The following is an 11,670-nucleotide window of genomic DNA, read 5'->3' as shown; positions in this document are numbered from 1 at the left end:
AAATACACTACATGTATATACATTTTAACTGAGTCGTTAAGTCATCGTTAGTCGTTACATGTAAGTGTTGTTTTGAAACCTTTAAGTTAACGATCTCAATTAATGTTGTTAACCCATTGTTTATTATATCTAATGAGATGTTAAATTATTATATTATCATGATATTATGATATATTAATATATCTTAATATGATATATATACATTTAAATGTCGTTACAACGATAATCGTTAGATATATGTCTCGTTTCGAAATCCTTAAGTTAGTAGTCTTGTTTATATGTATATAACTCATTGTTAATATACTTATGGAGATACTTACTTATCATAATCTCATGTTAACCATATGTATATCCATATATATATCGTCATGTCGTTTTTACAAGTTTTAACGTTCGTGAATCGCCGGTCAACTTGGGTGGTCAATTGTCTATATGAAACATATTTCAATTAATCAAGTCTTAACAAGTTTGATTGCTTAACATGTTGGAAACATTTAATCATGTAAATATCAATCTCAATTAATATATATAAACATGGAAAAGTTCGGGTCACTACAGCGTAGACATTTATTAATAGTACTTTTACATTGGTTGGTATATATTCTACAGTGGTAGCAATCCATTGTTAGCCAAAATTGACATCGGTAAGCATGAATCTGACGCCGTTCATTACAACCGCGGCCTCTCGTATTTCATGAAGCTGACACAATCTTACTTTTTAGGAGTAGGATTGTGTGGTTCACCTTATTGCCTCATTCCATTTATGAACTCGTCATAATTTTTCATTTGAACATATTGCTTACTCGTGTTCACTAATTGGCCAATTGGCTTTGATTTCTTTCGAGAAGTTATTACATCTTTTAAACCCATTTGAATCGTCATCTTCAGACTCCACTTACGAAGAGGATTCAAAAGGCTCTTTATTAAGATTTTCATAGTTTGCTTTTAAATTCTTTTTCTTTGCACTTTTCGACAAGTTTGGTTTGGGAGCAGTTAACTTTGGACCCGCCTCATATAATTTAAGTTCTTTGACTTTTCGAAAATTGTTTAAAAATGTTGAACATGGAGCCCAACGCTGTTTAGTAGGACATGGGAGAGTTGAAGGAGAAAAGGTGACAGGAGACGGGGTGGAGGTGTTATTTTTGTTTTGAAATTGACAAAAGGTAAAGTAGAATATACATCTTGTGGGGTTTGAACATTTGTGAGAGATGTTGACTTTGTACTTGCAACATGCTTGTTTAACAGTACATCAGAAAAAAAAAGGTTTCAACTTGTCCCCTTTAGTTGAAAAAATTTGATTTGGATTATTTAGTACACTATTAGTTAGTATTTGAAGAACACTGTTATACATATCAGAGTAAAACGCTTCTTCGTCCAACGTACACCCTGGGTGCCACCCCATCCTTATCACTAATTCCAAAGTTATCTTTTTCAAAATATGAATTATCCCTACCCGACATATTATTCTCAACGACCTCATGAGTCAAATTATTTTTCGATAGGTTGCCGGAAATATCTCTATTCACATAAAATCTTTCAACCTCGGAATTATCTCCATTCAGAGTTAGGATGAAAGTTAAAATTTGGAATAAAGGATTTGAAGATTATTTTTGGCTACAATTTTTCTTGTCATTTCATTCTCGTCATTTCATTTACCGCCAACATATTTCTTTCCTTTCGTGAAAGTGGAATGTGACGATTGAATGTGGCAGTGAAATGTCAAATGTGACATATGACGGTGGAAATGCCACATAAATAGATAAATAAATATAAATATATAAATACGATGTCAAACATATAATGACTAAAACGTGACACATAAATGTCATACCCACAATACACACAATGACACAAGCCAGCCGTAAATCGATATTAACTAAATATTTAACAATAGTATAAAAATAATATACGTAAATAATAATTTAACATTAATTAATTCAACACACATTAAAACTAGGTTTTATGCACACAAATAGGTTAACTGATGAATCTGAATACTTGCGAAATTACGATCGTATGTATTGGTTTTATTACTTGAAAAGATAATTAAGTCAATTCGTAGCTTAAGAGTTGATATATTTGTTTAATCAATCACTTAATCTAATCTGAACCGTTGAATCCTGTTGAGAATTCATTTTAATGGTCAGATTTTAAAACGATGACATAATAATATTACATTTACAGTTTAAATTTTAAGTTTTTGTATAAAACGTACTCCTATTATTTTCCCCTAACCCTGTCCTCCCCAAACAAATAACTTCCACATGAACGCAGAATGAACAAGAATTAAAGTAACAGATTTGTATTATCTCTTTCTCTCTCATCACCAATTTCCCAATTCCGATCACAACCCTAACCCTAACCCTAACCCTAACTCTGCTATTCAGATCTCTCAATTTCAATTCACAATCAATTGAAAAAAATGGATACATCCGCCTGTATAAAAGAGGTAAACAGATCGGCATTGGTGGCGTTTGCTCCCGACGCGCCGTTAATTGCTTCCGGAACTATGGCCGGTGCTGTTGACATGTCGTTCAGCTCATCTGCAAATCTCGAAATCTTTCAACTTGATTTCCAATCTGACGATCGTAACCTTCCGTTAGTCGGTGCAATACCAAGCTCCGAACCGTTTAATCGGTTATCATGGGGGAAATCTCCTATATCTGGTTCTGAAGAATTTTCACTCGGTCTTGTTGCTGGTGGTCTTGTGGATGGTAATATTGGTATCTGGAATCCACGGTTACTTATTAGGTAAATTCAGTTAATTCATTCATTTTTGGATACTCTCAATTCCTATTCCTATATATTTAATTTGTATATTCGTCTGTATCTATATATTTGATCTGTTAGATTTGTTAAGTAATTATGTACTGTAATTTGCAATGTGACATCTTATGAAAAGATAATGTAGTAGCTTAACTGGATCTGTATTAAAAGAGTATTTTTTTATTTTTTTATTTCATATGAACTTTAAAGACACAGAGTTGCACAGTAGTTACTACGATGTTTGTTTTCGAATGATATTTGCATTGATTCGCTATAAGCTGCAAAAATGTACATTTCTATGCTTGAATTAAAAGACAGGAAGTAGTTTCTTTCGTTTTTTTTTAATGAAAATGGAGATAACATGTTTGGATAGTATAGCATTCCTATTTTACGTGTGAGAAGATAGCAAGTATATAGGAAATTCAATACATCGTTTTCTTTGATTAAGGTTCATGAATGATGTCTGTTAGATATTGGTAGTGTCACTAATAAGATAAGAACTTTCCTCTATAAAAAGAAAATTAAAGTGCCAAAATCTAATCTTCCTTGCCATGCAATGTATTTTCTAGTTGGTAGTTGGAAATAATTCATTTGGTGACTCTACTGGAGATATTTTTTTTTCTGTTGCTTGTGCTTTGTAGCTGTTTTTTCGTAATTAACTCACAAACAAATCATGACAGTGATACTAAGGCATGAAGCTTTTTTTGTTAATTTACGAAAGCCTTATATGCTATTAATCTTTACTGACTACAGTTCAGAAGAAAATGAGGGCGCTCTTATTCAACAATTGTCAAGACACAGAGGGCCTGTAAGTTTACAATTTCTGTTTTTTTTATTGCATGTAAGATGATCCCTCGTGTATGTACACTGCATCAGTTCTCTCTTTTTCCTTTCAGGTTCGTGGTCTTGAGTTCAGTAGTTTGTCACCCAATCATCTTGCTTCTGGTGCAGAAGAAGGGGAAATATGTATATGGGATATTTCTAATCCAGCAGAACCTACACATTTTCCTCCTCTTAAGGTATGAAAATTTTGATAAAATCGATCTGCATTCACATAACTACTTTAAAAGTTTTGGTTAATAGAACCATCCCATAGCAGTAGTTTATTGGTGTTGCCTAACCTGCACTCTTATAGTAAAGAAGAAGAATATGTGTAATATTTTTGTGTCTCTTGTAGTAAATAGGATCATCCTAACTACTACCGTCACTTTATTTATCTGACTGAACTATTTCCATGGACAACATATAATATGTGAGCCTGTTCCTTAATTTTTATATGGGTATGTATAGTCAGTGGTCAACTCCTTACGTGCTTCTTAGGTTGTTTCAGGTTCTGGGCTCAGTTATGGTGTAGTTTGTAGTCAGTTAATCTGTTGGATGGTTTATATGTCGGTTGGTCATAACTGTCAGATGTATGCGCTTTTTGTGCTCAACCCCTTCTGTAGTTATATATTTGTATACATGATCATATTTTATGAGGGTGGGACTTCTTTCCAAATGGTTCTCATCCCTATTGTATACACTGATACTAAAGTATATCGGCAGATATTACAACAAGGACTGTTCCCATTAATGACTGTTTTTGTAGCCTTAATAGTGATTTTAGTTGATACTGAATCTGTATGAAGTACAACATGATGGCAAGATAGTAGGAGCATAATTACTTTAATAATTACTTACACTTGCTCAGTTATTGTCATTTGTCAGTTTCAACTTAATTATCTTATCATGTTACGGGACTAACAACAGATATCATGAGGAAATGGGTTTTAACGTGTAGTATCTTATTTATGCAACATATTAATATTAATCCACATAATAAGTACAATCACACACATATATACATGGTTTCTTGAATCCAGAATATTTTGGTTGGCGGGCTCCTCACATACCATTAGGCCAAAGGCCTTTGTAAACACACAATCAAACATCAAAAAGGAACCTTAAAATATATAGAGGAGTTTGTCTAATGGGAGCTAATGGTTAAATGTCATTTATACTCTAAATATCGGCTGTTTGAGGCTATTTTTAGTATTATTATACGTGAGTCTACAGCTTTTCTCTCCTGTCTAGGTTGCTACTTTCACATAATTTTTTTAATGAAGTTGCGAGTTCGTGAGTACTAAATTGTGTGTTGAAGACTAATTAAGAAGTTATGTTTTTAGTGGATGCTCATTTACTGGACCTCTTATCCTTCGAGTGGTTTTGTTGATTTGCCCAAATTTATATGTTTCTTGTGTGTTTACTTATATTTACCTCACATGTTTCACATCATACTTTAATCTTTTTATAAAAACCTCTGTATGCAGGGAAGTGCATCAGCCAAACAGGGCGAAATATCATTTTTGTCGTGGAACAAGAAAGTTCAACCTATCTTGGCATCCACTTCCTTTAATGGGGCAACTGGTATGGATAAAAACCACTATGTTTTGTTAAGCCAATTTATGTTTTGGGAGATTTATGTTCTATGTTTTGTGATCTCAGTGGTCTGGGACCTTAGGAAGCAAAAACCAATTATAAGGTAAGCATATGGAATCAGATGCAACTTTGGTATAAATTAATATGCTTTTTTGGTTTTTTTTTTTTTTATGAATTCATATACAATAACACATGAACTTTCAATTTACAGTTTTTCAGATTCAGTTAGAAGACGATGCTCTGTTTTACAGTGGCACCCTGATTTTGCCACTCAGCTGGTTGTTGCTTCAGATGATGATACTTCACCTTCTTTGAGGGTACTAAATTTGGTTTATATTTTTTACTGAATCTACATGTAGAATGTGCGTTTTATATAATTTGCTATTGCTTTGGCATCCAGATATGGGATATGCGGAACACAATGTCACCATTGCGTGAGTTGGTAGGTCACAGTAAAGGTATGATGGTTCTCAAATATCAAGCATTTGACAAGGTTACATGAATACTTAACCTCTTGTCAACAATTGAATGTGTACAAATAACTTATTCCTTGTGTTCTTTTATAATAGCACGATTTAGGAAACACTACCAATCATTTATACATATGTTAAAGCCCCTTCGCGTCAAATTTGTAGACCAAAGAGTGTGATTGGCTTTATAGTACTTTTTTTTTTTACTTAGTTTTCTATGGGGCCAGATTTCTGAACTTCGAGGAATTGTAATTCCTTCTAGGATGGTATTTTGTAATAATGATGGACATGAAACTTTTACCATTTGACCATGTTTGAACTTGAGCATAATTGTCAAGATTAGTGTCTGTTTATTCGTATATGAACTATTCTACCAAGAGAACACGATTAATTACAGTTTGCAGCACTAAAAATATTACATCAAGTGAGAATGAATTTCCTAGATTACTGTTTGATTTGGGTCTACTCAGGTCTGGCATGTTTTTTAACAAAATTTTCTGTGTTTTAGTTAGATATTTCTGACCAATGTATAACATAATACAGGATCTTGTAGATGTCCAAATTTTTATATTTTGTTTTTTTTTATCATTTTTGAAGGTATGTGTTTGTATACAAAGAATCAAAGCTAATATGCACAATAAGCTATTATCAAAGCTAATATGCACAATAAGCTATTCTTTTTTATACTGACATGTTTAAACAAAAAAAATTCTGTTATGAGTTGAATCAAAATGTGATAAGTTATGATTTAGCCTGACTAAATGCCTGCTTCTCTCATATGGGAAAAGAACAAAAATCAATTACCTTACTAGCCTAAATAATGGGAAATCATCTCTTACATTCTCTATCTGCTAAGATATAGTCCTCACGTGGCTATTTTGCATTATTATTGCAGGATACGTGTGCGTGTGTGTGGAATGATTTAAGTTTGCAGTTATGTAACATTTTCTAAAAAAGTTACTTCTAACTTCTCTTACTATTTACAACTGTACCAGGTGTGGTTGCGATGTCGTGGTGTCCGAGTGATAGCTCCTATTTACTTACCTGTGCCAAAGATAACCGCACTATTTGCTGGGACACTAATTCTGGCGAGGTCTGTAAATCTTTCTTTAAGCTGTTTCAGACTGATAATTTTACATAATGAACATCTAATTGTAGCTCCTGATTCTTTGAGTATATAAGCTCTGTTTCTTATTTTTTTAATTTTTTTTCAGATTGTCTCTGAACTTCCAGCTGGAACCAATTGGAATTTTGATGTGCATTGGTATCCCAAGATACCAGGAGTCATATCAGCATCTTCATTTGATGGAAAAATCGGCATTTATAATATTGAGGTTGACACTGTTTTATCCACCTCGTTTTTTATTCAATACATTTTTACTTTCTACTCCTAATTCAAACAAACATATTAGCGTATATATACTATGGCAATAAGTTCACACTTGTTTTTTGTATAGGCATGTGCTCGACATGGTGCTGGTGAGAATTATTATGGCGCAGGTATTGCTTCTCTTCATCGTAGGATGATACTCTATATAATGTAAAATGTATTGATGCTCTTAAACTTTTATGTATTTAATTATTTCTATAGTATTACTAATTACCAATTTTAGATAATTTAGATCATAAAATAATGATTGATGAGAGCAGAAAACTCCATATATCAGTTTTTTCTTATGTATAACTCGGCACCAATGTTTACATATGGTCCTTGTTGTGCAGCACCTTTAAAAGCGCCAAAATGGTACCAACGTAAAGCTGGAGTTTCGTTTGGTTTTGGTGGCAAGCTTGTTTCGTTTCACTCAAATGGTTCATCTGGACCTTCAGAGGTATTTATAGTGTGTGCTTATGCTGTCTTTTCCTTCAAATAAGCTTATTATCTCACTTTATTTCCCTGTTTTTCAGGTTAATGTGCATGACTTGGTTACTGAGCACAACTTAGTGAGTACTTCATCTGAATTTGAAGCTGCAATGCGGAGTGGAGATAAATCTACTTTAAGGGTTCTATGTGACCAAAAATCTCAACAGTCTGAGTATGTTTTCTTAACTAGAATCACTTACATATCCTTTCCTAGCGAGGTGGCAATTTCGAACCATTTGCTTATGAATGGGTTGATTTGGACTGTGTTACATTTCACATGGGATTCAATAAAACAGATTGTGCTGAAAGAAGAACAAGTAAAATAGGTCAAAATGTCAAATAGGTTATGAGTTGACAGTGACCCAATGTTTATTGTAATGCATACGACCTCCTAAACCGTTATACTCATAATTAGGATAGTGTTGTAATAATAGTGATTGTGATCACAGTTAACACATTATCCATGTATATACAATTGACAATGGACAAAAAATGTTTCTAGGCAAATCTAGTGGCCATTTTGACCCGCATAAAAATTTGCCACGCCTTTCAAACGTTTCTTGACCCATTCAGTTTGTACTCAACCCGCCCACCTTATTCTGAATAGATATGAATTTTGTTGCAGATCTGAGGAAGAAAGAGAAACATGGGGATTCTTGAAGGTGATGTTTGAAGATGATGGAACTGCAAGGACAAAGCTATTGAACCACCTTGGCTTCAGTTTACCTGCAGAAGAAGTGAGTGATAGTGTTCAAGATCTATCTCAGAACATTAATTCCCTCAAATTTGAAGAACATGAAACAGTGAAAGAAGGATTTGTGGGTGACAACCAATTGTTTGATAATGGGGAGGATTTCTTTAACAATCTTCCAAGTCCTAAATGTGAGACACCCGTCTCAACACCTGGAAAGAACACTGAACAATCTGCTCCATTTGTTGAAGAACCAACAAAAGAAGGTGATTTACAAGGTGACGTTACGTTTAATGATGCTGTACAATGTGCTTTGGTAGTTGGAGATTACAAGGGTGCTGTTGCACAGTGCATAGCTGCAGATAAGATGGCAGATGCTTTAGTTATTGCACAAGTTGGTGGTTCATCCTTGTGGGAGACCACACGTGATCAATACCTTAAGAAGAACCGTACTCCCTATTTGAAGGTAACTGTCTTTTATCTCGCCATCTGTTTGCTATCAACTAAATTTACCTTCTTTTTTGTTAATTTCTCCCCGGTTTAATATAGTATCTATACGTTGTCTTTGAGTGAAGGTTGTTGCTGCAATGGTAAATAACGACCTTGTTAGTCTAGTGAATACTCGGCCCCTGAAATCCTGGAAGGAAACTCTTGCTCTCCTATGCACTGTAAGTTTCCTAAAGTATATAAACCTACATCTTATGAGATACAACATCAACTCAACTAATTTTGAATGTTGGAAAAGATTTTTTTCTGGTGATTATGCACTGTTGAGTATTCTAACCTCACGAATTGATTATGCGTGTTCCTTAACAGTTTGCGCAAAGGGAAGAGTGGACTTTACTTTGTGATACCCTTGCATCTAGGCTTGTAGCTGCTGGTAATACATTAGCTGCAACTCTTTGTTACATTTGCGCTGGAAACATTGATAAAACGGTTGAAATTTGGTCCAAGAATGTAACCACTGAGCACAAGGGAGAGTCCTACGTTAACCTTCTTCAGGTAAGCTACAAGTTCAGGAAATAGGACCATTTCATTTGGTTTGTTTTCTGGTTGTTGGGCAATCTTTGTTGTTGATAGGTGTTTGGTTTACAATTTTACTTCATGAAAAACGTTTTATTGCATGTTATCAGAAAATCTATAATCGAAGGTTTTTCTTGCATTAGGATTTAATGGAGAAGACTGTGGTTCTTGCTTTAGCCACTGGACAAAAGAGATTCAGTGCTTCTTTATGCAAACTTGTTGAAAGGTATGCTGAGATATTAGCAAGTCAAGGACTACTAACAACGGCTATGGAATATCTGAAGCTAATGGGCACCGAGGATTTGTCTCCTGAACTTGTCATCTTAAGAGATCGAATAGCCTTCTCATATGAACCAGGTCTGTATTGTCCTAGATTACTTGATCACTTTTATTATAATATTTACTTTGAACAATGCTCTTATGTTCTTCATGCTTCTGTAAATTCGTTGTCTGTTTGCTTATACAGAGACAGAGGCAACAGGTTCTGCAAATTTTGCTCACCCTCAACCACAGATGAGTGCTGTATATGGTGCAAACCAGCAAACAAACTCTGTTGTAGACTCTACTAGAAATTATTATCAGGTTTCTTTACTGGGCCTACTTTAATTCACACACCTTAATCAACCTATATATACAAAACGCTAGGGTATTTTTTTTTAAAAAAAATTTGTTGATGAGTTTTTGAATATGGTTTCTTTGTAGGCTGAGAGTTCTTATCAACGTGAAAGTTATCAACAACCACCTGCTCCTTTATACAATACTCAATATCAACAACAGCCACAACCTTCTATGTTTGTTCCATCTGCTGCACCTCAAATTCCACAGGTACGTACATAACTAAATTTCAAAGTTATTGATTTTTTACACTTCTTGCAATAACTATTAATGATTTTGTTTGCATTTCATGTGCTATTTTAGGCGGGATTTAATCCACCTCCAGTTACAACTCAACCTGCACCAAGAGCTTTTGTTCCATCAACCCCTCCGATCATGAGAAATGCAGACCAATATCAGCAGCCTCCCACATTGGGTTCACAGTTATATCCTGTGCGTGCATATAATTTTCTTTTATTCTTTTATTAAACTCTTAACAATCCTAACTGTTAAAAAAATCTAACGATGCATTATCAGTCTCAGGGTAATGCAAATCCTAGTTACCAACCTGGACCACCTGGACCTGTTTCGCTTGGCCCGGTTCCATCTCCAATGGTTCCAACGACTGGGCCAAGGATATCACAGGGTGTGACCCCACCAGTGAGGGGATTCATGCCATCAAACGATACAACAGGATTAATAAGAACTTCATCAGCTCAAATGCAACCGGCTACTCCTCCAGCTCCCGTTGCACCTCCTGCAGCTCCTCCAGCTGTACAAACTGCTGATGTGTCAACTGTGCCAGGTCATCTCATAATTTTGTTGAAAGTTACAAATTTTTTGACATGAAATGTGGTAAAACGAACCTAACATGATCTTTAACATTATGTATTCAGCCCAGCAAAGGCCAGTTATTGGAACCTTGACCAGACTTTATAACGAGACATCAGAAGCATTAGGAGGCTCGAATGCTCCTCCAGCAAAGAAGCGGGAAATAGATGATAATTCAAAGAAAATTGGTGCATTGTTTGCCAAATTAAATAGTGGTGATATATCTAAAAATGCTTCTGAAAAACTTGTGCAACTCTGTCAGTCTTTGGATCGTGGTGACTTTGCTACCGCCCTTAAAATCCAGGTATCATTTTACACTATCAAAACTCGAATCAACCCTTTTGTGGATAAAATAGAGGACGAATTCAATTAAAAAAAGAGATGTTAGACAATTTTGATTTTAAAATCCAGGTATCATTTTACAGACCAAGTTGAGTTATTAAAATTGGTACTATTTTTCTGTAATAGGTTGATCTTACCACAAGTGACTGGGATGAGTGCAGCTTCTGGTTAGCAACTTTGAAGAGAATGATCAAAATTAGGCAGACTGTCAGATAAACCATGGTTTTTTTGTACACAAGAAATTGGTCATACAACTGTCTTAAAGAGTTTAGTACTTGTCACTTCATTTTACAAACCTGAGGATATCGCTTGGTTTCATTATTATTTTTCGTACTTGTTTGAATTTTTTTATAAAGCAGTTAGGTCCCAAGATGTTTGATTGATTTATATGGTGTTTTGGTTATCTTGTTGGTGTATGGAGGCTAGAATTGGTTTTCCTGATTAATAGATGACATAATTTTTGTCAATACTGACTTTATTTTTATTTTTCTTTCATTGTCAGTTGCATACTTAGTACCACACCCTCCTCTGTACACTTGATTTTACAAATGTTTCATAAAGCCGATGTGAAGGTTAGATGTTAGGTTCACCTGGTTCAAACATCTGATGATAGATAATGTGCTGTTTTATTAACAAAATAAATGCATTTTTAATTGCTTTGCAAATATTAAAAA

At 34.5% G+C, this 11,670-nt stretch overlaps 1 protein-coding gene across 2 annotated transcripts; it reads left to right on the top strand.

Moving 5' to 3' along the window:
* Positions 1-2,230: 2,230 nt before the first annotated feature.
* LOC139864833 (protein transport protein SEC31 homolog B-like) lies at positions 2,231-11,463 on the top strand. Of its 2 annotated transcripts, none has more exons than XM_071853403.1 (22): positions 2,231-2,751; positions 3,520-3,574; positions 3,663-3,785; positions 5,076-5,172; positions 5,251-5,287; positions 5,396-5,501; positions 5,585-5,642; positions 6,650-6,747; positions 6,869-6,988; positions 7,112-7,154; positions 7,377-7,483; positions 7,560-7,687; positions 8,141-8,672; positions 8,782-8,874; positions 9,023-9,208; positions 9,373-9,586; positions 9,696-9,811; positions 9,932-10,054; positions 10,148-10,276; positions 10,367-10,628; positions 10,720-10,958; positions 11,123-11,463. In XM_071853403.1, exons 1-22 carry the CDS (start codon positions 2,423-2,425, stop codon positions 11,210-11,212), a joined length of 3,285 nt encoding a protein of 1,094 aa, XP_071709504.1. In that variant the 5' UTR covers positions 2,231-2,422; the 3' UTR covers positions 11,213-11,463. The 2 variants fall into 2 exon arrangements, with proteins under 2 accessions (XP_071709504.1, XP_071709503.1); XM_071853402.1 differs by having other exon boundaries at positions 2,232-2,751; positions 10,361-10,628.
* Positions 11,464-11,670: the final 207 nt, after the last annotated feature.

The sequence above is a fragment of the Rutidosis leptorrhynchoides genome, chromosome 8 (assembly GCF_046630445.1).
Source record: "Rutidosis leptorrhynchoides isolate AG116_Rl617_1_P2 chromosome 8, CSIRO_AGI_Rlap_v1, whole genome shotgun sequence".
Lineage (NCBI taxonomy): Eukaryota > Viridiplantae > Streptophyta > Magnoliopsida > Asterales > Asteraceae > Rutidosis > Rutidosis leptorrhynchoides.
Note: the sequence above shows the minus strand (reverse complement) of the source record. Positions and strands in the feature narration are given on the sequence as shown.